Source organism: Anabrus simplex, chromosome 11, assembly GCF_040414725.1.
Source record: "Anabrus simplex isolate iqAnaSimp1 chromosome 11, ASM4041472v1, whole genome shotgun sequence".
NCBI classification, from domain to species: domain Eukaryota; kingdom Metazoa; phylum Arthropoda; class Insecta; order Orthoptera; family Tettigoniidae; genus Anabrus; species Anabrus simplex.
In genome coordinates this window covers 109756085-109784045 of record NC_090275.1, presented here as the reverse complement: position 1 = coordinate 109784045, position 27961 = coordinate 109756085, and the positions used below count along the sequence as shown (strand labels likewise).

Below are 27961 nucleotides of genomic sequence, written 5' to 3'. Positions count from 1 at the left end.
GAGCAACAGACAGTGCTCCTGCCATGTCAGGTCGTCATGCTGGGTTTCTAGCCCACCTTAAGAAAGAAGTGCCGGAGGTCATCACTATTCACTGTGTCATTCATCGTCAACACTTAACTGCGAAGACATTGAATGGTGTCCTGCAAGAAACCCTACAACTGGTTATTGCTGATGTCAACGATATCGAAGCTAATTCCCTCAATGACTGTCTGTTCCGACACCTTTGCCATGAAAATTATGAGGAATTCGAACGCTTGCTTCTACCGAACGTGAGGTGGCTTTCCAAATGAAACTGTCTGCGCTGTTTCTTCAAATTATTTCCAGTTTTCAGGGTGGGGAATGAAAACTTTCTCAGGCAGACACATTATTTGACACGGTTACTGAGTTTCTCGACACGTCTGATCCTGTTTAAAGTGAGAATTTGAAGCAACGCGAGATGGAACTTCGTTATTGTTTCATTTTACCTTGTCAATGGATGCCTTGTGCTTGGTGTAATTGTGTTAAAGCTTGAATATTCGGCTTTATAATGGTCAAGTTCAGGCGAAAGTCTCCTTTGAAGCAAATGTCCAACTTATTTCTTTGTTTTATGAGGAGCTGGACAACAGAACTAAATCGTTTTTCAACTAAATGTGTTGAATGTGAGAAGTTGTTCAGTTTTGCATCACACTTGTGGATAAGTGTACATAAGCTCCACCCAGGCTAACTCGTAACCAATCTGCTTCAAAATGATTTTCGCCTCACAGCCATACGTCAGATCTAGAAACTCCGTCTCCAAAGAGTTATCAAGCTTATCCACAGCTTCAAACGAGAATGGATCTAGAATTCAATCCGGAATTTGTAACTTGGTCAAATATTCAAATCTTGATTCCGTGTCAGTTTATAACTGATCAAGGTGATGAGTAAACATTAGGATTTTGTCTTCTGGGAATTCAGGAGTCTCGTTATCTGACAATGAACCCTTTTAAAGGGTCGGAAACTGAATCGGCTCTTTACGGCCAGTATGTACTGTGCCTGTGAATATCAAACTTGGCGATGAATGATGAAATAATTCCTTTGGCCTTGATTAGGTTCATCTTGTTTCCTGGGAGCCTTATACTGACTTCAATCATTTTTTCAAATTTTCATTTATTTTTTCAAAATTTAACTGTCAACTTTCTCAATTATTCCAGATTCCAATTTAAAAATTAAAACATGTACTCCTGTTTTTTAAATGTACGTCAGTGATCTTAGTTAATTATTTCACTTATTTGTTTTTAAAAATACTGTAAAAAGTGTGAATTTTAATTTTTTCTGTTTTATTTAAGAGTGTCCGAAAAAATGTTTTGGTTGTTTTTATGTATGGTAATAGAATTGTTTAAAATAATAAGGCTGCTTATTTACACTTTACTTCAAGTTAAAATTAGGGCATACGATGAAAATGAAAAGGGGGCGATAGGTGTTGATCAACCTCCGGAAAGGGGAAATGGGCCACAAAAGGTTGGGAACCACTGCTCTAGCCCATAGCAGAAGACATGATGCACTGTGAACACCAGGTCTCGCCAGCAAAGTCATATAATAATAATAATAATAATAATAATAATAATAATAATAATAATAATAATAATAATAATAATAATAATAATAATAATAATAATAATAATAATAATAATAATAATAATAATAATAATTTATTATTATTATTATTATTATTATTATTATGGTCCCAGGAATTAACCTGGGAGGAGTCCATGTGGTTTTTGTCACCACATGGCTCTGGGCAAATGGGAGTGAAACGCGTCGTTGTTTGTTATCTGCAACTATTATCATATTGGGTTCAGCAAGAGAACCCAACTTAGCCTCTTTCACTCCAACTCCAGCATGTAACCAACAAGAGGTGTCCCTGTTAAACCGAGCAACCCAGTGGAAGGTCGGGTAACCAATCCCAGCGGGAAACTGGGTCGGTGAGGCGATCAGTGCTTACAACCTTGATAGTTAAAAACCCGTTACCTTTTAGGTAACCACCATTACGACTCTCGTAATAGTCGAAACATGGAGAAGACTACAGGAACTAAGTGAACAGAGGAGGGAAAGCCGGCTCATAGTCAGAAAATGAAGGAGTATTGGAAGAAGAAGAAAGTAACAACTTTACCGAAGAGTAGATACGAACCCCGTGGTCCTCAGTAGGCCTAAACGACAAAGAAGAAGAAGAATATATTATTATCATTATTATTATTATTATTATTAATATTATTATTATTATTATTATTATTATTATTATTATTATTATTGCCGGACAGATGAAGGCAATGTACATAAAGCTGTGGTTGAAGCAGATCTAAACTACGCCCCTCTGAATTTACATGAACGCCACATAAATATCAAAGACATGAACATCGTGCGCAGGGAGAAGGTAGAGAGATAGGCTAGTAAAGAACTTCATGGAAGGTACTACAACCAGAGAAATGACGAGAACATTGATAAAAGCTTTCAAACTCATGGCTGTCTAGGGGAGAGTTATTTCCAGGATCTGAGGGATTCAACTAAGTGATCTCAGCCAATAGTTATAGGAAACACATCCTTAAAGATACCAACGACAAGTGCAGAAAGTGCAACAGCAGCCCAGAAACCATTGAGCACATCAGCAACTAGCAACAACATCGTACACTGACACTGATGTAGACACCAAGAAATTGCCTGACCCGATCCTTGATCCAGAATACGGTGCCTTACTCCAAATACTCCTCGCTAAGTGTACTGGAAAATAAAAATTTTGAACTCTACTGGAATCGAACGATACAGACAGATAAAACAATTCCGGACAATAGACCAGACATAGCATTAACAAACGGAAAAATTGAACATACATATCTGACTGGGATTGCTATCTAGCATGAATACAATATGAAACAGAAATACAGGAAGAAGGTCGACAAATATACTCCTCTGGCTATGGAAGTAGCAAGGCTCTGGAAACAAGACAGAGTGACGATTCTTCCTTTCCTCCTTTCTACCACTGGACTCACACCAAAATAATTTCCAGAAAAATTAATGAAACTCCCCATTTTCACTCCCAGTGTGGCACAAAAGGGTGCAATTTTGAATACCTGCAACATCTATCACAGGGTAGGAAGGGTTTGTATTATTGTCTTATTACTTGCAACATCGTACGATCGTTCCTGAATGCTCAGAATGAAGAGAATCATGAAGGCATATATTGTAAAATCATGTCAATTGTGATTAAGCTCTGTTTAGTGTATGTAAAATATCGAAATGCGTGTCCGGCTTCATGGCTAAATGGTTAGCGTGCTGGCCTTTGGTCACAGGGGTCCCGGGTTCGATTCCCGGCAGGGTCGGGAATTTTAACCTTAATTGGTTAATTTCGCTGGCACGGGGGCTGGATGTATGTGTTGTCTTCATCATCATTCATCTTCATCACGACGCGCAGGTCACCTACGGGTGTCAAATCAAAAGACCTGCATCTGGCGAGCGGAACATGTCCTCGGACACTCCCGGCGCTAAAAGCCATACGCCATTTCATTTCATCGAAATGCGTGCTATATTACCGACTATAAGGTTGTACAAAAATAATAATATTAACAATTAGTGTAATATTGATGTTAACTTGTGTGTTCAACAGACTGAAAACGTGCTAGGTTACATTTAACTAGGTTGAGAATGGAAAGTATAGTTTTATTCTAAACGGAGAAAAGTCTTATTCAGGTCTGCCATATTGGTGCTGTAGTGGAGTATTTCGAACACAAAGAGTAAACTCACCTGGGCCCAGGAAGTGGCCAAGAGACAAAACAGAGCCAGAACAGGAGCGGTCTTCATGGTGGTGGTGTTTAGAGTAACAAGGAAGCCTTCGTGCTGTCTTTTATAGGGGACGTGGTGTCAACATTTCTAATTCACAGGAAACACCTTCAGTTACTAACACATCATCGGGAGACAGACGATCAATCAACAGACAATAAGGTTGTCACGGCTGTCAAAGTAGCGGATGTTCAACGAGACCTTCAACAAGTAGCGTAAAGCCCGGAGGTTCAGGCATTTATTTTAGCTAAAATACCGTATTTACGCGTGTAAAACACGCAGCTGATATTTTGAGACATTTGTCGGGATTTTTTTACTGAATTATGTTGTAGTCTCAAAGTACGTTGCTTCGTTCAAGGAAATGTGGTAGTGTTGAACATTTCTTAGGGCCCTTACACACGCCGTTGTCGACCACAAAAAGTGGTTCATGTCGCCGCTTTGCCGTTACCATACAATGCAATGGGAAGAATACCTCCCCTTTACACACGAGCGTTTTCTCGACCACATGCGAACCACATGTCGCCAGCTGTAGCCGATCCCGGCCACCGACCACTTGCCAACTGCAGCGCATTCCTTTACACACGGGCGACATCCTGGCGACAGGTTCCCGCTGGCAGTATTCGTGATGGAGTCGTTTGATACAGATACGTTCATTGCCAAGATTCAAGCCGAACCCGTCGTATGGAACTACGCTAGTGATACATACAGCAACCGATTTGAGAAGGTCAGAACATGGGAGAAGATCTGTGAAGTCCTTCACAGTAACTTCCAGAACTAAAGCACGAAAGAGAAAAATGAAATAGGTAAGATCTACATATATTTATTTACAAAATGTTTATTGCGAGTCATTCTTCTGACGATATAGCCTTCCTCATCACAGTATCTGTCCGTGAAATAATTGGTCCTATTTCCTCTAGTAGTTCACTGAAAGACGTGTTTGACATTCTAAAGAACTGGAAAAACTTATCTGGATAATTGCAGAGTTCGTGATATACTGTAAAGTATGAAACTTCCCCAACTGTTGCCGGACTTCTACTGTTGGATGTAACCACATTGTCCGCGTTTTCCTTCTTTTCCTGCTTCTTCGCATGAGCAAAAGAAGTACAGCCTCGTCTTCAGAATCTATTATAAATGAGAATGACCGAAGTTCCACATGCCGACTGTCCCAGCTGACCGGACCACATTTTGTCGCTGGCTCGGCCACAAAATGTGGCCATAATGAACTGCAGAAGTGGTTGAGCCGGCCACAAAGATGCGTATTTTTGCAGTCGATAACGACGACAAAAAACGCTCGTGTGTTAAGGGCCTTAGAGTTCACTGCTCGCCTCTGCTAGCCTGCGGGGTTAAGGGTGGTGAAAGTACGGTACCTGGTAACATTCATTGTTTACACAGCAGTTAACCGCTGTAAGCTGAAGAACATGACTCATGTCAGAGCAAGTTACACGTCAAATTTTACGTGACAAATGGTGTATTACGCCGAAGAAAATGATAAAAAAGAAGCGGGAAGGAAGTTTGATGTTGATGAAAAGAACGTGCAGCATTGGATTTGAATAAAAGTTGCACGTCAAAGTATTGGCAGGCGTTTCGCGGGGGAAAAGCGCAATATCCAAAACTGGAAAACGATGTTCTGAGTACGTACATAAAACACGAGAAGACGGAACTTCTATTTCAGTTGAATGCTACAGTTTGAAGGACGAAAAATTGCTGAAAGAATGGAGATTCCTGAAAGTCAATTTGAAGCAAGTTACGGTTGGGCAAGGTGTTTTATGGCACGCCATGATTTGGTGGTCCGCAGAAGAACGACAATGGCTCAATGGCTACCCAAAACATACCAGTATTGACTGTTTGCATTTTAGCGACATGTCTTGAATTTAATGAAGACGCATGATTACACCATGAGACCAACAGGACATGTTGACGAAAATCCTGTATTTCTTTTAAATACTTGGGGAGACTACGGTCAACAAAGCAGGCGAAGAAACGTTCAAGTTCAAACTATAGGGGCAGGAAAACAGCGTGCGTCACTGCTCATGGGTACAAACTACCCCATTTCGCAATTCTTAAGCGAAAACCAAAGGCAAAGGAAAAGCTGTCCCCAAGGATGCAAGTGAGAATGCAGGAATAGGGGCGAATGAGCGAAGATTTGTACATGAACCGGTTAGAAAAACAGTGTGGTTTCGTCATCCTGGTTACGTCGACCATCCATGTTGATGGTAGACAGCTTCCGTGGTCACTTGACAGAGAAAGCGAAAACGATGATGAGAAAGCAGCGATCTGACGTGGTTGTGATTCCTGGCGGAATGTCTCCATCAACCTTCATCTGTGCATCTGCTGAAACTAAACAAAATCAAGAGGGTAAAATTTAATAAGAATATTTTTCTCCACGAAGGGGGAGGGGGCATAACTGCTGCTACTGCCGCTGTACATGAGCTAACATTGAACGTATTTATAAAAAAAAAAGAAATCTGCAAACTGATGATACGAATTTACTTGAACCTTCGTAATATTTCATAGCCCATAAAATGACATCTTTCACTGACTTTTTTCCCGAATAAAAAAGTTGCAATTAAAATACAAATGAACACTTACATCAAAATTAGTGGATTAAATAATAAACAAATTAAGGCATAAAACAACAACCAGGGAAAACTAATTGAATCCTCGCGAGAGTAAACAGATCCAACACACCCTTTTTAAAAGACAAAATACATCCGAAAAGGTACGTTTAAAGTTCAACTGTCATTAACGCCACGCGAACAAAAACATAATGTAACTAATCACTGACGTAAAAATTACCTGCGGAAACATAACAGTATCAAAAAGAGAAGTAATAAAGAACCGTAGCCACCAGCGAAGACTTAAAATGAAAATTCCAATGGTATTAGAAACCGACAGAAAAATATAAAACGAGACCAAATCGTCTCAAAAGCACATAAAGGAAACGCAGTAATTAAAAACATAGAAAGACAAACTCACCTCTACACCTAGCCTTATTGGAGTTAGAGAAGGCTTTTGACCGGGTACAATATAAGCTTATCATTCTATTACAATGTCACCAGTGGTGGTTCGCTGTCCGGTAGGGATCTCACCCCCATTTGCTCTCAATGTCGCGGTTCATCATGGTTCAGCAGTGCCACCTCTCTTATTTATCCTGTGTACGGATAGAGTCACAGCTAACATCCAGACGCCATACCCGTGGACCATTTAATATGGTGATGATGTGATCCCTGCGGATCAGTCCAGAAAGACTTTGGAAAATCTGCAAATTTTGAAAGACCGTTTTGGGGAAATGGATTGCGCCTGAACATCACTAAAACCGAATGTGACTTGCAGACTGTTGATACTGTTCCCATCGACGGGCAAGACCTAGTTAAAGCCAACCAATTTAAACATCTTGGATCACTCATCACCTCAGACGGAAATACATTGCCCGACACCCGAGCATCAGTAAGTGGCGTCAGGTCACTGGTGTGCTATGTGACAAGAAAATTCCGACCCGCCTGAAGGGAAAAGTCCACAATTCCGTGGTTCGACCAGTTGCACTCTATCGGTCGAAATGTTGGCCTACAACTAAGAAGCATGAGCAGGTTCTACACGGTATGGAGGTGGAAAATGTTTCACTGGGTCTTACAAGACTGGACCCTGTCAGAAACGAAAATGGGAATGGCACCTGTCCCAGAGAAGATTGTATGATCATGTCCAGGGCCCTGATGTTTAAGACTTAAAAATAACCCAAATAAGCAAGCAAATATGACTTCAAAAATGACGAAATATCACCTGAAAGATGACAAAATATGAAGTAAAAATTACAAAATATGGCTTGAAAATTATTAATAATAATATGAAAACTGAAACCAAACCCCACGGCACTTATCGCCCTTGGATGGGCCTTAGGCTGCACAGTCCGAAGGCCTGCAGATTACGAGGGGTCGTGTGGTCAGCACGATGCATCCTCTGGGTCGCTATTCTGGGCTTTCGAGACCGGGGTCGCTACATCACCGTCAGATAGCTCCACATTTCTAATCACATAGGCTGAGTGGACCTCGAACCAGAACTCAGGTCGAGAGAAATGTACCTGACCTGGCCTGGAATCGAAACCGGGGCCTCCGAGAGGGAGACAAGCATGCTACCTCTACACCACGGGGCCGGCTCTAATAAAAATATGGCCATTTAAAAATAAATTATAAATCGAAACGGCAATCCTTCTGATACATGTTTGTTAACTAAATTCTTTATTCCTACTTTAATATTAGTTTTCTGAACATACATGTGCAGCAATTATTCATAGTCTATTATCCTTATATCACTTATCAAACTTTTGTGAATACGCTAAGATTATCAGATCACACAGGATTTTAAAAGTCAAAACATGTTTGCACCCTGCAGTGGTGGTTTGCTAGGAAAAATATATTTTTTAAAAAATATTTCGGAACGTTTAAGCACAGATTTCATCAACATTCAGCACCAAGAAACGAATTAAGTACATGTCCTTCAGTAGATTCGGGTAGACCGGGAGAGTTGGCCGTGCGGTTAGGAGCACGTAGCTGTGAGCTCGCATCCAGGAGATAGTGGGTTCGAACCTCACTGTCGGCAGCCCTGAAGATGGTTTTCCGTGGTTTCCCATTTTCACACCAGGCAAATGCTGGGGCTGTACCTTAATTAAGGCCACGGCCGCTTCCTTCCCATTCCTAGGCCTTTCCTGTCCCATCGTCGCCTTAAGACCTAACTGTGTCGGTGCGACGTAAAGCAAAATAGCAAAAAGAAAAAGAACAATAGGGTAGGCGGGCAGAGCCTATAGTGCGGGTGTAATTGAAGTGTATGAGAGGACCATCAGGCGCGAAAGACCTCCGATTATCACTTAACACATTCAGTAAGAATAGAAACTCCTTTCTACGTCATAAAATGTTATTGGTGCATATTTAAATAATGTTAAATCACCGCTGTCGAGTATGCACTCATCTTGATGGTACCTTCTCCTCTAAGAACATCATTTATCTTGCACACACGGTGAAAACCATAATTTCGATTAAGCATTATCATTTTACACTGTCACCAACTATTCCATGTGATTGTTGTACTGAAAGTTCAACACTTCTCACAATGTCAATACTTGCATGAATTTCTAATGCAGCAGATTCTAAACCAGTAATTGCACTCGATATAATTCCAAAGTTGGCTTAATATATACCAGACGTTCTGACAAACTGTTGGAAAAAATTCCTGCGCAATCTTGATAGAAGAGGCATCATCTTTGTTGAAGCCGTTAATAATGTTTCTGATAGTGAAGTAGTTTTCGCAATAATAACGCGGCAGCATCGAGCCACGTCCTCCACCTAGTAAGAACTGGTTGTGGAGGTACTGGTGACAAAGCAGCAGAAAGTCACAACCCACAGTGGTGCTTTAAAAAAATTCACGTTAGATATTTTCTTCTGCCACCCTATGCAGATTATGCGTAAGGCAAGGCAAGTGACGTGAATCATTCTTGGATAAAACAGCTTGAGGCTTTTAGCAGCTTTCACCATGTACGGATCAGCATCGGTAACAAACAGAGAAATGTTTTCCCGCTTTATTACATCCTTCCACAAAATGTTTAGTGCATTATCAAAAAGAATTGCATTCGTTCAATCATTTGCTCTCTCTGTCACTTCTGAGGTTAGTAGAAAAATTCCCTAGGGCGATCAGCACGGAGTATTCCAACGCGATAAATAGTTCTTTCGCACTGTTGATTCTGTATGAAGAGATCTCTTAAGTGAATTTCTCCAGGAATTTCTTGAAATGAGGATTGTTCTCCTTGTTTAGAGGAATATTTGTTGACACCATCCTTTGAACAATCCGAACATCGGTCTATCTCTGAAGACGTACCAGCCTTATTGAATATCAATCGCCGCCTCTTCTTATCGACATGTTGTCGTTTGACATTGCTGCTGTGTTACAATGTTGTGCGCATTAAAACGTTTTTTAGCCACGACATTCACCAACTAAACCGTTTGTAAAGAAAATCCTTCTCCAAATTTCATATCAAAGCTTCGTAACTTAACACTAGTAGAAGACTTTTTCCTTAGGCATACTGGAATGCGTGCTGTGATGTAAAGTATTGTGACCTAGCAACCGTGCAGGATGTGATGTAAAGTATTGTGACCTAGTACCGTGCAGGCTGTAATGTATTGTTACCTAGCAACCGTGCAGGGCGTGATGTAAAGTACTGTAACATAGCAACCGTGCAGGCTGTGATGTAAAGTATTGTGACCTAGCAACCGTGCAGGCTGTGATGTAAAGTATTGTGACCTAGCAACCGTGCAGGCTGTGATGTAAAGTATTGTTATCTAGCAACCGTGCAAGCTGTAGTGTATTGTTACCTAGCAACAATGAAGGCTGTGCTGTAATGTATTGTTACCTAGCAACCGTGCAGGATGTGATGTAAAGTACTGTAACAGAGCAACCGTGCAGGATGTGATGTAAAGTACTGTAACATAGCAACCGTGCAGGGCGTGATGTAAAGTACTGTAACATAGCAACCGTGCAGGCAGTGATGTAAAGTACTGTAACATAGCAACCGTGCAGGGCGTGATGTAAAGTACTGTAACATAGCAACCGTGCAGGCAGTGATGTAAAGTATTGTGACCTAGCAACCGTGCAGGCAGTGATGTAAAGTATTGTGACCTAGCCACCGTGCAGGCTGTAATGTATTGTTACCTAGCAACCGTGCAGGCTGTGATGTAAAGTATTGTAACCTTGCAACCGTGCAGGCTGTGATGAAAAGTATTGCAACCTAGCAACCGTGCAGCCTGTGATTTAAAGTACTTTCACCTAGCTACCGTGCAGGCTGTGATGTAAAGTATTGTGACCTAGCAACCGTGCAGGCTGTGATGTAATGTTACCTAGCAACCGTGCAGGCTGTAATGCAAAGTATTGTAACCTAGCAACCGTGCAGGCTGTGATGTAAAATATTGTGACCTAGCAACCGTGCAGGCTGTGATGTAAAGTATTGTGACCTAGCAACCGTGCAGGCTGTGATGTAAAGTATTGTAACCTAGCAACCGTGCAGGCTGTGATGTAATGTTACCTAGCAACCGTGCAGGCTGCGATGCAAAGTATTGTAACCTAGCAACCGCGCAGGCTGTGATGAAAAGTATTGCAATCTAGCAACCGTGCAGCTTGTGATTTAAAGTACTGTAACCTAGCAACCGTGCAGGCTGTGATGTAAAGTATTGTGACCTAGCAACCGTGCAGGCTGTAATGTAATGTTACCTAGCAACCGTGCAGGCCGTGATGTAAAGTATTGTAACCTAGCAACCGTGCAGGCTGTGATGTAAAGTATTGCAACCTAGCAACCGTGCAGAATGTGATTTAAAGTACTGTAACCTAGCAACGGTGCAGGATGCGAGGTAAAGTATTGTGACCTAGCAACCGTGCAGGCTGTAATGTATCGCTACGCAGAAACCGTGCAGGCTGTGATGCAAAGCATCGTAACCTAGCAACCGTGCAGGATGAAATGTAAAGTATTGTAACCTAGCAACCGTGCAGGATGTGATGTAAAGTATTGTTACCAAACAACCGTGCAGGATGTGATGTAAAGTATTATAACCTAGGAACCATGTAGGATGTGATGTAAAGTATTGTTATCTAGCAACCGTGCAGGCCGTGATGTAAAGTATTGTTACCTAGCAACCGTGGAGGCTGTGATGTGAAGTATTGTAACCTAGCAACGGTGCAGGATGTGATGTAAAGTTTTGTAACCTAGCAACCGTGCAGGATATGGTGTAATGTATTGTAACATAGCAACCGTGCAGGCTGTAATGTATTGTTACCTAGCAACCGTGCAGACTGTGATATAAGGTATTGTAACCTAGCAACCATGCGGGCCGTGATGTAAAGTATTGTAAGCCAGCAACCGTGCAGGCGTTGATTTAAAGTATTGTAACCTAGCAACCGTGAAGGCTGTGATGTGAAATATTGTAACCTAGCAACGGTGCAGGATGTGATGTAAAGTTTTGTAACCTAGCAACCGTGCAGGATGTGATGTAAAGTATTGTTATCTACCAACCGTGCAAGCTGTAGTGTATTGTTACCTAGCAACAATGAAGGCTGTGATGTAAAGTATTGTAACCTAGCAACCGTACAGGCTATAATTATTGTTCCATAGCAACCGTGCAGGCTGTGATGTAAAGTATTGTTACCTAACAACCATGCAGGATGTGATGTAAAGTATTATAACCTAGCAACAATGCAATATGTGATGTGAAGTATTGTTATCTAGCAACCGTGCAGGCCGTGATGTAAAATAATGTTACCTAGCAACCGTGCAGGCTGTGATGTAATGTACTGTAACCTAGCAACCGTGCAGGATATAATGTAAAGTATTGTTACCTAACAACCGTGCAGGATGTGATGTAAAATATTACAACCCAGCAACCATGCAGGATGTGATGTAAAGTATTGTTTTCTAGCAACCGTGCAGGCCGTGATGTAAAGTATTGTTACCTAGCAACCGTACAGGCTGTGATGTAAAATGTAGTAACCTAGCAACCGTGCAGGATATAATGTAAAGTATTGTAACCTAGCAATTGTGCAGGCTGTAATGTATTGTTACCTAGCAACCGTGCAGGCTGTGATATAAGGTATTGTAACCCAATAACCGTGCGGGCCGGGAAGTAAGGTATCGTTACCTAACAACCATGCAGGCTGTGATGTAAAGTATTGTGACCTAGCAACCATGCAGGCTGTGATGTAAAGTAAGATTACCTAACAATCGTGCAGGCTGTGATGTAAAGTATTGTTACCTAGCAACTGTGCAGGCTGTGATGTTAAGTATTGTTACCCAGCAATCATGTAGGTAGTAGGTAAAGTATTGTTACCTAGCAACCGTGCAGGCTGTGATGTAAAGTACAGTTACCTAGCAACCGTGCAGGTTGTGATGTCAGGTATTGTTGCCTAGCAATCGTGTATTTTGTGATGTAAAGTATTGTTCCCTGGCAACAGTTCAGGCTGTGATGTAAAGTAATGTTACCTAGCAAAAGTGCAGGTTGTGATGTAAGGTATTGTTACCTAGCATTCGTGCAGGCTGTAATGTAGTGTATTGTTGCCTAGCACCTTGGCAGGCTGTGATATAAGGTGTTGTTACCTAGCAATCGTGTAGGTTGTCATGTAAAGTATTGTTACCTAGCAACCGTGCAGGCTATGATGTAAAGTTTTGTTCCCTAGCAACCGTGCAAGCTGTGATGTAAAGTATTTTTCCCAGCAACCGTGCTAGCTGTGATGTAAAGTATTGTGACCCAGCAACCGTGCAGACTGTGATGTAAAATATTGTTACCTAGAAACCATGCAGGCTGTGATGTCAAGTATTGTTACGTAGCAACCGTGCAGGCTGCGATGTAAAGTATTGTTACCTAGAAACCGTACAGGCTGTGATATAAAGCAGTGTTACCTAGAGACCGTGCAGGCTTTGATGTAATGCATTGATGTCTAGCAACCGTGCAGGCCGTGATTTAAAGTATTGATACCTAGGAACCGTGAAGGCTATGGTGTAAGGTATTGTTGCCAGTCAACAGTGTAGGCTGTGATTTAAAGTATTGTTACGTAACAACCGTGCAGGCTGTGATGTAAAGTCGTGCAGTCTGTGATGTAAAGTTTTGTTACTTAACAACCATGCATGCTGTGATGTAAAGTATTGTTGCCTAGCAATTTTGCAGTCTGTGATATAAAGTATTGTTACCTTGCAACCGTGCAGGCTATGATGTAAAGTATTGTTATCTCAAAACCGTGCAGGCTGTGATGTAAAGTCGTGCAGTCTGTGATGTAAAGTTTTGTTACTCAACAACCATGCATGCTGTGATGTAAAGTATTGTTGCCTAGCAATTTTGCAGTCTGTGATATAAAGTATTGTTACCTTGCAACCGTGCAGGCTGTGATGTAAAGTATTGTTATCTCAAAACCGTGCAGGCTGTGATGTAAAGTATTGTTACCTAACAACAGTGGAGGCAAGACGTTATGGCTAGCGTTCATCTGAAATTAGCAACTGTTGATGAAGGCCATGATCGATATACGTATAAGAGATTTACAATCATTTGATTCTCGCAAAGGAAGTATTGCACATTTTTCTATATATCGTTGCGGTTAATGCTCGCACGGATAATCGATAATCTACTGTAATAACAATATTTGCCCCTGTGGATAGGGTGGCTAGAAAAGGAATACAAGGAGGCAATAACGGGTCCCTCGGTGTGTCTGGCACTGAGGCTCAATTACATCTACCATGATGCTCCTCTCTTTCATCCTTCGTAACTGACCCTTTGTCCGTTTCTTATTCTTTTCCTCCTCTGACGGTATTAGATTTGCGAGGCCTTGGGAGTCTTTCATATTCACGTTGTTCGTTGCGCTTCACGTTCTTTTACCGTTATCTTCAATCTCCGAATGGTCGAATTTCTTTCCTTTTAGTTTCCTATTAGTGTTAACGAAGGATGGTTATCCATAATTACTTCCTATTAAAACAGAAATCACCGGGCAAGTGGCTTAACGTAGCTGACAGCTTGCATTTGGACTCCACTGTCGGGAGTACTGAAGAGTGTTTTCCGTTTCACACCAGCCTGTAGCTTAATTAAGGCCGCGACCACTTTCTTCGCCTTTCCTGTCCCATCGTCACCATAAGATTTATCTGTGTCGGTGCGACGTAAACCAATTTGTAAAAAAAATGCACAGTTATAGCCCGTCAAGCATGCAAGTCAGTGTTGAAAACATCTTTGGGATATGAGCTACGAATTTGAAGTAAATAAAATGCAAAATGTATGAGAATACATTCTTTATTTATTCCTAAAATTTACAATCCTTTTCTTAATCATTATCCGGGCGATTAGATTAGCAGTTTGTGTTTCTCTACCACTACGAGCGCTAATGTGAGTCAGTGCAGAGTTCCACTTAAGCCGTTATAATTGCATTTGATGTGGACATTTCTCAAAATATCAAATAAGATCTCATGGCATTGAGCCATGGGACACATTACAGAGATATTTATGTATGTAAGTTTATTTGACTAGCATCTGAGTAAAAAAAAGAGTAAAGAAACAAGCGATTTTAGGCTGTTTCTCTGGAACTGCATTTAAGCCGGAAATGATTTTCGAAATTCGTATTTTTCGTTTTTACAGAGCTCTCCAAGACTTACAATTTGAAACCTTTCCGGGCATTTGGCCCTTCAACTTCAGACACAATTGAGGAAATTGCTTAATGTGCGTTTTTCGTAATAGGCCTACTTTTGTGACTATCGCTTATAAATTAAACAATATATGGGTGAAGTGAAATACTCGATTGTTGGACTATCTACTCACACTTAGTACTTACCTAATTGCTTACATATACTACTGTTGAAGGGCGCCAGCTACAAATAAATGAGAATCTTGAATATCTCTAGGGTGTGAGGTTTTAATAAGATTACTTTGACAGCATATCATATAGGTTCTGGAAAAAGGACATGGTCTACCATTGATATAAAACTATTAACTGTATTTGATGCGAAACAAAATATATTCTTTAAATTTATTCAATTGGTGAGGTTTGCTACGATAATTCAGATGATAATATAAAATTCTGACATTACAACTGAAAGAAACTCTAGGCATTAAATTTGAAATCCTCTTGACCGGATATTTAAAAAGTTATACAATAAATTTATCCCTCACTGTTTTACTTGACCGTAGCTTTAACATTTTGAGTGTCATTGCAACGTATTTCTTTGAACTGGTATCAGCTGTAGGTATCTCAAACCTAATTTCGTGAAGAATCCTTTTAGCTTCACATAGAGATATGGCATGGATTGAAATTATATTCACTGTTCACAATCAGCTTTACAAGTAATTCACTGATAACTGTTAGTCTGCATTACGACAACTCAATATTCGGCTGTCACCGAACTGACACAAAAACTCGACCGAACAGATGCACGAAACACACTCCGAACATTTAATCCATTTGGTCACTGATAATTAAGTATTCATGTCACTGCTTTATCTTCAACTGACTGACTGACTGACCAACTTTGGGCTCACTCTCCAGATGACTATCCATAGGCAAAGGTTCCATTCAATTTACTTTTCATCATCCGTCTCACTGATCGACTCACTTAGAGTCCACTTCTATCTAACTACAACACTCCATGGCAAGTCTCTCCAACCAACTGACTCCCCACTATAGGGTACAACTATAGACACTAGTTGTCACATGGTATAACACCCACGTCATCTTTAAAAACAGCCATGATATCACTACAACATAGCTATTAAGTGTTATATATAGTGTTGAAATAGCCTGGGGCAAAGTAGGAACTCCCGAAACTATCTCATCCTCTAAATGCATACAATGACAGATCGATGACTCCACAGTTACTGTAACGGTATTACAAAATTTGTTGTAATGTCTTAACATTTGAGTAGCATCACAAATAATATATCCATACATGATATTAGGTGGCAAGTCTCACTCTACATAATTTTAATGCTAACATACCTACACACACATATATGTACGTAATAAATAAATTACAATGAAGCAAACGATGATTAATTAATACATAGCGAAATCAGATTACAGAATTGAATCAAGCATCAATAATAGTTATAATAATAATAATAATAATAATAATAAGGTCAAAATAAAATGGCTAGAAGAAACTAAGGCAGACCTCCAAGAAATAAATATTACAGACGACATCATGGAAAATCGTGGAGCTTTTAGAACCAAAGTAGCTAATCATAAATTTAGGGAGAAACCAAAAAAGACAACTGGTAGGAAGTGGTCGACAGAACGCAAGATGCAACACAGTGCATTCATGAAGAGATTTTGGGAGGATAAGAAGGCACAAACCATCAAACCAACTATCAAGTTCAAACGCGCTCTATGAATGGGCATAACGAAGGAATAATAATAATAATAATAATAATAATAATAATAATAATAATAATAATAATAATAATAATAATAATAATAATAATACAGAGGAATATTTGTAACGGAATTTGAACCCCTACACTTTGCTAATAAATGATTTCAACATTAACAAAAACAAGAAGAAACAGAAATCACCGTCAGCACGCACTGCTGTGGGTGTTACCAGTCAGTTGCAGGCCTTGTGTGGGGCAGAGTCTGCTGAGTGTGTGGTTTATTATGTGTTAATGTGTAGAGGGGTCTCAGTCCTCCAGCCTAGAATACCGTTAGCTACAAAGCCACACCAGAAACACAGTCTGCTCACAGTTCCTCATAATGGCCTGAATTAACTTATGGAAGCATTTCAATTTAACGCCATATGGCTGCTTGCTGGTCAATTTCGACGTTCCGTTTTACTATAGACAAACTAGATGGCAGGTTGAACCGAGTCACTATGGCTGAGTTATTAAATTATTTTTGAGGGTAAACATCCCAAATATATCACCAGAGATCATTTACATGCCGATTTCATACGACATAGAATGCCGAATGCCGCCAACTGGGGAGCAGACAACGAAGTTAAGATTGTAATAAATAACCTTCTAGCCTATAATAGCGTGAGAATAGATGATGGGGTATCACTTTCTTCCCCCATCACTCAAACAAACGGTGTGTTACAAGGAGACCCCATTAGTCCTACGCTTTTTAACGTAGCTACAACAGACATCACAAGAATAACAGATAATTTGCCAACAGTGCTGTATGCCTACGCAGATGACATGATAATAGGTTCGAGAAACAGCGAAGACCTTCAGATCGCAGTAGATAGACTACAGGAATGGGCCGAAACAAACGACTTGCAGGTTAACAAGAACAAGACAGTCTGTATGGTCTTCAGAAAAGGAGGAAGAATAGCAGCGACAGATAGAATTTCATATGCAGGGGTAGATCTAACTACCGTAAATAATTTTCGCTACCTTGGCATCACTCTACAAAAGTCAGGATCGTCATTCAAAATACATGTGAGGGAAAGAGCAGCAGCAGCAATAAGAGGAATTTACGATATACAAGACCCAACCAAAATATCAATAGGCTCAGCAATGAAACTTTTTCATGCAAAGATACTACCCATTCTGACATATGGCTTAGATTTAATCTGGGACAAATTATCAACATCTGACATAACTATTCTTGAAAAAGTGAAAGCTACCTTTCTGAAAAGAATATTAGGTATTTCTAAGACATCTCCATCTAGACTAGCTTATGAACTAGCTCAGGAGTCTTTCCTTATCGAGGACCTTAGATATCTTTCTGTGCCATCGTAACCCCAAGCCACTGCTCACCTAAATCTGAGGTTAAGCAAAAGAGAAGAAATCTGGCCGGAGTTCTACGTGACGGGTGCTATGACAAACAGAGACTGGATGGGCCCAAATAAGAACATGCGCAGTGCTATCAACAGGCTGGCTTTACATGGTTTCCATCATAAGCTATGCGTAAAAGAGATATATCACGATCCAAGCGACGAATGCGTGTGCAAACTGTGTGAGAAAATATGTGAACGATACCACTTCAATAAGTGTAGCAAAAGAGAAAAGTCCTTACATGAATATAGTAAAGAGTAGAAAATTTACATATGGCCATTGGCTGCAATAAAACTTTATTTAAATACTGTAGTCTGTGTCGAATGGGAACCGTTTTGGCCTAACAGAGCCACTGCTGTGTTGTCGCCTTATCCCACACAATCAATGGAGAGGACTCCGAGAAAATTTTCACTCCGTTAAATATCACTTGTGCCAAGACAAATTATTTTTACGTCGTGAAATCGACTACAACACAGACAGCTTCCCATTTGTCACTGATTCTAGTTTAGGTATTAGTATTTAAATGAAGGGGTAATTTGTTTTGGGAATGGGAAAACAATATTTAAATACATTTCATTTTATTTTCTCTGTAATAAGTTTACAAATATCTTGTAAACGTTGTTTCACCGCTCCTGTTATTGTCATTTCTTGATTTTGTTCTTCACGACTTTGCCCCGATGACTGAAATCAGAAGAGGATATTGAGATTAGTGTGCGTTATTCCAACCAATGATTTGCAGGGGACATCGCTCTATGGGCTGGCAAGGAAGAAGTTCATGTGCAAGTTTTTTGTGGAACGAGGAAAATCAGAATTTGGGATCTAAGGTATGGATAGATTATGGTAGTGGCAAGAACAGAGAATAAAATTTAAAAATAAAAATATGGAAGTCCTGAAACTTACACACCTCCATTTAGAAGGCAATACTTTTCTCGACTACACGGAAATGATGAAGTGAATGGATCTTTGATTTTTCTGCTTAGAAGGTGATAGAGGGAGTTCATATCGACTATTATTTGCTTTTCCATGAAGAGCAGGTATCTGTACTGGATTACGGGAGTTTAGAGATTCAATTAATTCCTTTTCGTGAAGAACTGAGCTTTCGTTCTGATAACAATGTACAGAGAGTATACACTTGCGGAAAAAATATCCAAACACCAAGAAGGGATTGTGCTATGTTAACGAAGATTGGTAGGTTTGTATATACATATGAATGATGATGTTGATTCAAATTTACCGCAAATCGCATTAGCGTGGCACGTCAGGTTTGCTTTGAATACGGGCTATACTGAGCGAGAACGTTAGTTACCTGGGAGATTGGACAGAGTGAATGTGAGTGTGTCAAGAATGCCTTTATGACGACGAAGAGGCCAGTATCAACAGCTCACTGAGGTTGAACGGGACCATATAATAGGACTACGTGGAGGTGGATTTTCCTTCCACGGTATTGCAGAACGACTTGGCAGGAATGTCTCCACTGTGCAGCAGTGGTCACGAGAAGGTACGCTCGCAAGAAGACTGGGCTCCGGAAGTCCTCGTGGCACCACCAAGAGGGAGGACCGCCGTATGCGGCGGGTGGCTTTCGCGCAGCGGTCTGCGTCTGCAGCAGCAATTCGAGCGACGTTGGCACCACAGTGACGCAACAGACGCCCTGTGGCGCGCAGTCCACTTACCCCAAACCACCGCCGTCTGCGGACTTCACTGGTGTCAAGCGAGAGCTCATTGGAGGATGGGATGGAGGACCGTAGTGTTTTCCGATGTAAGACGGTTCTGCCATGGTATCATGTCCTGTTAGAACCAAGGTTAATAGAGAACAGTAAGGTAGTCATTCCGCGTTAGGGGCTGCCATTCGCTGTCGCTGTGACGTCACCATGGAACATCGCTGGTAGCCGCTGACGGCAGATTGTATTAGCGCGCGGGGAAAGGTTTCACATTTTAATAATATACCGAAGTGATACTTTAGAATTTTTGAACGTCATCCAATGCATTCTATAGAAACACATACTCTGTACAAGATAAAGTATGTGTAACATCGTAGCGCTACAAAATAACAGGTACTTAGAAGTGCGCGATATGTTAGGTTTAAATCAACAGATTCGGGACAAATAAGACTATTTATATTAACTGATATTCACTTTTACCTTATTGAAGATGATGTTGAAGAAATGCATGGAATCTGTTCGTCACTGTGACTGGCAGATGGGGTTTGTTTTATGTCACAAACACTGTTAATTTGTTCAATACGTCACGGTGAAAACTTACAGGATACATTGCGATTGCCCTTTTCTGAAGTAGCAGTAGGAATATCTTGTGTGTCAGTGCATTTGTCAGCTGTTCTCTTAATGGGTGACAGTTGTTTTAAAGTCTCAAGAACTCGTTCGTTTCTGCACTAGTCTTTTGTCGTGCCGCTCTTTCCTCTCTTCTGGAGTAGGCGAGATCATGCAGGCACTAACTACAGGCATGTTATCATTCCTATTCACTAAAACAACATTCGTGTTAACGCATGGAAACCTAAGTGAGGAACAGCCCCAGGTTTGAGCACCCACTTCCGAGGCAAATTTAACAATTCAGACCTCAAGTCTCTTATGTAGTCTGAGTGCTGAAAATGAAGAGAGCATATTCGAGCATTTTTAATATTTACCGAGTCTTTTCTGCAGCACTTCGATACCCAAACTTTTGTAGTTTAATATCACGCGGGAAAGCATGCGAAACTATTTCACTTTCTTTGGTGTTTCGGTTGTGGGATTTACAGTTTACTACAGCGCAGCGCGGCATTGTTTGTCACAATTCTAGAGCACTGTGAAAAATAGAACCGCCGTCACCGTATCACGACCGCCTGTTAAGCGATGTCTTTGTGATTACACTTTACGGCTTCCCATTTCACAATTATCTCATACCTTGTACCGCGTAAGTTACAGTCGAACAGCACAAACGCAAAAATAAACTAGGTCCTCTGACACTCTTTTAAACACCCACGCACTGTAAACGTAAACAAATACATCCGATTCATGTGACAACTGAAGGATTTGCCGCGATTTGCCCTTGTCCCGCGTGGCTAGCTGTTCCACTGTGGCGTCATCCGCTAAACGAGGTTAATGCAACACTTTCTGCGCACGGTTGAGTGCACCCCCCTGGTTAGAACGAGGCCACCTGTCTGCGGTGTATACACACTGGACCTACACCGGGAGTTCAGGTCTGGGCAGCAATTTCCTATGACAGCAGGAGCACGCACCCTGACTACAGATGTGTACGTCCGTCTGGTGATTCGACCTGTTGTGCTGCCATTCTCAGGGGTGTTTTCCAACAGGATAATGCACGGCCTCATGCCGCTGTTGTAACTCAACGTGCTCTATAGAATGCCTTGGCCTGCTCGATCCGCCGATCGTCCCCAATCGAGCACGTACGGGACATCATTGGACGACAACTCCGTCCCTGTATTGACCACCAAGTGCAAGAGGCATGAAACTCCATCCCACAAGGTGACATCCAGCACCTGTACCACTCAATGCATTCAAAAGTCAGGTGATTACACCGGTTACTAATGGACCAGCATAGCACAATTGCAATGCCTTTTCTCGTGTGGATATTAACCTGTAGTCTTGTACCTTTAATCAATTAAATATGTTACCTCGACAAATATGTATTTTTTCCCGCCAGTGTAATTGAAGACTTCAGACGGCAGAGAGGCGGTGAGCGAGCGCAGTGCCCGCAATGGTGAGCGGACGTAACCGTCCTAAAGAAGCGGCATGATTACGTCTATGGAAAGTAAATGGAAATTAACTCACCAGCTATATACATGTTCAGAGAATATAAATAAATAAATAAATAAATAAATAAATAAATAAATAAATAAATAAATAAATAAATAAATAAATAAATAAATAAATAAAAATCACCCCGCTCGGCTGCCGGCCGGAGACTGCACGTGGAAAGAACTCCGTACGACTAGCATCACGCCTTCGTTGCACGATTTTAGAATTATTCATTCATTTTGCTAGTGGTCGCACTAACACATCAAAGGTTTTTGGTAATTTGATAGGAAAGGGCTAGGATTGGGAAGGAAGCGTCCATGGCATTAATAAGATTCAGTCGCAGCTTTCGCCTGGTGTGAAATTGGGAATACACTGAAAACCTCCTTCAGGGGTTCCGACGATGAGATTCGAACCTGCTATCTCTCGAATGCAAGCTCACGGCTACGCGACCCTAGCCATACCGCCAACTCGCTCGGTTTAAAACAAAGATTCCGTACATATAAAGTATTCTGCAAAGTTTGTGCGCCAGGCGCGATTTTGCCATTTTTGTTCTTTATTTTTTTTAAATTTTCGAATCAAGTGCCGCGCTACGAAAATGGTGTAAGCTCTGGATTGGGAAGACTTGCGAGAAACGAGACGAGCTGCTCGACTAAGCGGTACGTTCCGAACTGTCAGTGGAGAGATGGCGTAGACGAAGACGCGTGAGTGCTGTTTTAACGTGGACTTTTTTTCTTTTTTGCTAGGGGCTTTACGTCGCACCGACACAGATAGGTCTTATGGCGACGATGGGATGGGAAAGGCCTAGGAGTTGGAAGGAAGCGGCCGTGGCCTTAATTAAGGTACAGCCCCAGCATTTGCCTGGTGTGAAAATGGGAAACCACGGAAAACCATCTTCAGGGCTGCCGATAGTGGGATTCGAACCTACTATCTCCCGGATGAAAGCTCACAGCCGCGCGCCTCTACGCGCACGGCCAACTCGCCCGGTAACGTAGATTTACGTTCCTCAACGAGTGCATGGAAAGACTAATATTAAGACGCTTTTAGTGTTTGGGCAGAACGTTTCTATCGCCGGGAGTACTTAACTGACGGTTATGTTTAACTGGCAGATAAAAGAGGAGGCCGCCTGCTGCAAAAAAAAAAAAACAATGAATGTCTGAAACGTAGTCCTCATGAAATAGCGTATCAGAATAAGGCAAAATTTGTGCTAAATATGTGACGTCACAGGCGTACTCTGTTATAAGATGGCGTTAGCTGTCGCTGTGAATGCATCGTGGTCAGTCTTAGTTTTATTCGGACTCTTAAATCATGTCTTTCATTTCTCACATGAGAGACACCGAATTAGTGCCCACATTTCAAGTGTACCATGTTAAATTGAATAAAATTTATTACCCACATAATATATTTGTCTTTAATTTTTAATAAGTCTATCAAACCCTCGAAACATTGCGATCGTTGCAGTAGTGACATTTTTTAAGTAGAAAAGATTAGAATATTGACCTTCAGAGTTCTCATTTTTGAGATTTTTGCGGTTCTAACATTGCCATAAGATACCGAGCATTGGTCGGTGTAATAATTCACAAGATATTAATTATTGACTGTTGCTATTGAAAACTGTATTTTGAGAAAAACTCAATTACAGATTTCACTAACTTTCTTTTATCACTTGTGCAAAATGTTCACAAAATTGAGTGGTGAAGACTCGAATTGCTGCGTATTTTAGTTTGTTAACAAGACCCACAGGTAGCGTAAGAAGTCAAAACATATAAATGCAATTTTTACACCACAGACACTGTTGTTCAGCTGTGCCGACTTCGTGTTACTTGCCAAGCTACGGGTCACGTATGGAGAAAAATCTTGAATTCAAGAAGACAGGTTGGGGAAAATTTTCATCTGTAGGAAGAGAAATTAGAGATTGGAATAATTTACCAAAAGAAATGATCCATAAATTTCCAACTTTGAAATTATTTAAGAGAAGACTAAGTATACAACTGGAAGGGTATCTGCCACCTGAGATCTAGCAAAGCTAACGAAGTGGTCAACGACATTCTGTGAGAAGGAATTCAACTGTCGGACGAAAATATCCGTACTTCGCTCTGTTTTCACAAAGACTTTAATGTACGGGAGTGTAGGGTGGGTGAACTTAGGATATATTATTTATAAGTTGGAAGGAACAGACAAGAAAATAGCGATAAAGCAGGTACGAAAAGGTGAGAAGAATGGCGGGAGAGTACTCGAAATGAGGAATGCTCTCTCTCCAGTTGGTGGCTATCCGTGACTGGGGGAGAAGAGGGTATATTCATTCACTACATTCAATTCATTCATTCAGTTTTGGAATTATTCATCTATTCTATTAATTTATTTATTCATTCATTCATTCATTCATTCATTCATTCATTCATCTATCCAATTCATTCATTCATTCACTCGTACATTAAATTCAATCAAGGGATCCTTCAATCAAGGAATCATTCATTCGATCCGTTTTATTCATTCACTCATTCATTAAATTCAACACATCCATTAATTCATTCAATCATGGAATAATTCGTCTACACAATTCATTCATAAGTTAAATTCAACCCATCCATTAATTCATTCAATCGCGGAATCATTCATCTATCCAATTCATCCATTCACTCGTACATTAAATTCAACTCATCCATTCATTCATTCATTCAAACACAGAATAATTCATCTATCCAATTCACTCTTTCACTCATACATTCAATTCAACTCATGCCTTAATTCATTCAATCATGGAATCATTCATCTATCCAATTCATTCATCCACTCATACAGCAAATTCAATTCATCCATTCATTAATTCAGTCATAGAATAATTCATCTATCCAATACACTCATTCACTCCTACATTAAGTTCAATTCATCCATTCATTCATGTTACTCTCTCTTAGTTGGTGGCTATCCGTGACTCGGTGAGAAGACTGTTTATTCATTCATTGAAGCACGAGAAAAATTCAATCATGAAATCATTTACTCACCAATTTATAGTCATTCGGTCATTCAAAATGTATTTTGTAGCTGTAGGATAACACTATAATGACTGATGAGACAATTGAGCACTAATACAACTCAGGGATGGTAAGATACATTTGTGTCCTAGACTCTGTTAACGTCTACGACAAAATAAATAAATACACTTTAAAGAAAAAACGACATTTTAGAAATTGGGCTGAAATAGTTTATAAGTTTAATTTTGAAGCTTAATGTTGTAATGGGGAGAAGAATGCTTGTATCAGAACACATTTTGTATTACAAGACATAATTACTTCCACCCCAGATTGAGGTGAGGAGGCAGAATTCTATTCTACTTGGAATGAGCGAAGTTGATGTGTGTGTGTGTGTGTGTGTGTGTGTGTGTGTGTGTGGAGCCATGTGAGAGAAATGGAGAAGAATGGAGAACTGGGGTTTGAATAATTAGATTATAGCTGGAGGATTGTGCAGACTAAACTCTCAACATTCTACTGTATGTCTCTTGTGAAGGAATGTTTTCTATAGCCTCAGAGAGTGTTATAGCATAAACTTACGTGACTCGAAGGCCTTCGTCGAACAGGCGAAGAAGGCGGCTCCTATTTCACACACGTCTGTGGTGTCACTAGCCTCCACTGTGAACACACAAGCAGACAGGTCTATTAGTTAAGCGAAGTGATTGAAATGTTACTACCTTTGACCAAACAAATCGAATTACAATTTTAACTTTAAAAATCTCCCAGATCCCATTATCAGTTATTTCCTAACGCCATATTTAAAACTCTAAACGCCAGGGGTTCGGCGAATATAGAGCAGTCCCTTGCCCTTTCTCTCACTCTGTCAGACAAAATTAACTTCAGAATTCTTTCCCACTTATGTCAATAACACCAAAAACCAAAACCAAACCCCATGGTGCGACAGGCCCCGAAGGGCCTTGGCCTACCAAGGGATCGCTGCTCAGTCCGAAGGCCTGCACATTATGAGGTGTCGTGTGGTGAGCACGACGAATCATCTCGGCCATTATTCTTGGCTCTCTAGACCGGGGTCGCTATCTCACCGTCAGGTAGCTCCTCAAACGTAATCACATAGACTGAGTGGACCACGAACCAGCCCCCAGATACAGGTAAAAATCCCTGTTCTGGCGGGGAATTGAACCCGGGTCCTCCGAGTAGTATCAGGCACGCTACCACTACATCGCCAGGCCGGCTCAATAATCCGCTGCAATATCGCAGTTGGCCTACACTGTGCGTAAGAGGAGAAAGCCATCTGAGGGAGTCCAGGGCAATTGCTTCTATCTACCTTAAAACTTTTCCAGCTCTTTGTCATGCATAACATGGTCCTTGCGACGAAGTCTCTTTACCGGATTCACCTGACATTTCCTGATAAAACTTCAATATGTACAGAAATTAAAAGTAATTCTGTATTTTCTTACCAGTTCAATATTACATTCATAGTTTTACTCCTGAAATAGCACGAAACTAGATTTATGCCTATTTAATGAATAACGAAAATTTGAAAAAAATATATACCCAATAGTTTATACCTGACTGAAAAACCCAAGAGTTATTATTAAGTATATGTGAGTATTTTTGACAACTCTGGCAAATTACAGCCCAAGAAATGAAAACTTTGCCGCAAGGAGCATGTTCCATGTAACATATAAAAATACAAGTTGCAAGGAATAAACTGATGTGTTCCACATTTTGTGTAGTGCTATATCTTATTGCGCTTGTGGTAAATTGTTGAAGTTTAACATTTCAGCCATTACTCCCCTAAATAGAGCAAGAAGCTGGAGCAAATTAACGGCTCATACTTTATTTATTCCGTCGAGAACACATTTTCCAACAACAGAACATATTGGAGAATTGAAGACCAACATCATGGGTGAAATCAATGAAATGGACGAGGAAATGTTGCAACAAACTACCAGAAGCATGAAGCGACGTGTACAATTGTGTCTACAAGAAGATGGAGGTGATATCAAACACCTTATGTCATGGTAAGTGATCTCACACAGTTCCTTCGTATTTGGAATGAAGTTGCATCTTCCTATGACGATGACCATCACATGACTATCTCCTCTTGTTCCTCGTCGCCGCTTGACGATCTTCTCTTGATTCCAGTAGCTAACCTTACTTCCTCACACGATCACTTTAATTCCTGAGACGATTACCAACTGTCTCCACCTCTGTACAATCTCACTCACCTGTTTCCTTACACTTCATCGTCTTGTCGATAAGCTCTTTACGCTGAGCCTCATCTGTAACCATCTTAGCAGACTCTTCGATCCTCTCAACCGTGATCTGGCCTTGGTCATCCATCTGCAACAAAACAGAGAATTACACAACTCATTGGGAATGCTGTGAAATGCTCATGTTGAAAGTTCTCTGTGAACTGCTTGCAGTCAAACTACACATTTGCCAAAAATCTGATTTTTCAGTAGAGGGGAACATGTGACGCACTGACATGGGAAAGGTAGAAAGCTATAAAATGTGAATTTTACAGCAGAGGAAAAAAAATAGTTTTTCCAACATTCTGAATCAGGTATCACTGAAACTAAATCATATAAAATCAATCCATTTATCAGTTTAACACACAAATTTATGCTAATTTTGATTCAGCCACGAATTGTGCGATAAAATACGTCGTGAAAAATCACTGTGTAATCAGTTTGTCAGCCCATGTGTATGTTTCAAGAGAAAATTTCACGATAAAACGAATTATATTTTTCATACAAAAATCCAGCAATACCAATAAGTCCCTCTTTTCGGTTCGCTGGTGGTTAGTCTCCTGAATAGTTTTTGTAAGGTTTGCATGCTGTTGATCGTATGATAAGACCGTCCTCATTTGTGGATGCTGTGCTCCTTCCCCGGTTCAACTCGCTGAATGATTGCATTGTCTTGACTGAGGGAAGTTCGGCTCTTGAATTCCTTATCCAGCTCACAGTGTTGGTATGAAGGCGTTGAGTATTTAAATATATCTTGCTTTCCATGGCGAAGTCTCGAAAATCCCCACGCGTCATGATGATTGCATGAAATGGTCGAAAATGTGTATCCTCTGTCATTATTTCCACATTTTCTGGAACCATTGTTTGCCACACGTATTATATATTTATAAAAACAAAGAACTATTATGAACGTCATGTCAAGATGCTGGCAATAA

General features: G+C 40.6%; 2 protein-coding genes across 2 annotated transcripts in view; both read right to left on the bottom strand.

The window, feature by feature from the left end:
• The window catches only part of LOC136883236 (general odorant-binding protein 28a), a 30805-nt gene extending 26983 nt beyond the window's left edge, over positions 1–3822 (bottom strand). Inside the window, exon 1 of the mRNA XM_068229653.1 lies at positions 3754–3822. Within this exon, the coding sequence (XP_068085754.1) occupies positions 3754–3810 (57 nt within the window). The 5' untranslated portion in view covers positions 3811–3822. The remainder of the gene's footprint in view (positions 1–3753) is intronic.
• A 14808-nt stretch (positions 3823–18630) lies between these two features.
• The window catches only part of LOC137502692 (uncharacterized), a 32299-nt gene continuing 22968 nt past the window's right edge, over positions 18631–27961 (bottom strand). The window contains exons 5-7 of the mRNA XM_068229654.1: positions 27006–27120; positions 25357–25434; positions 18631–18740 (exon numbers count right to left, since the gene is read on the bottom strand). Of these exons, the coding sequence (XP_068085755.1) occupies positions 18721–18740; positions 25357–25434; positions 27006–27120 (213 nt within the window). The 3' untranslated portion in view covers positions 18631–18720. The remainder of the gene's footprint in view (positions 18741–25356; positions 25435–27005; positions 27121–27961) is intronic.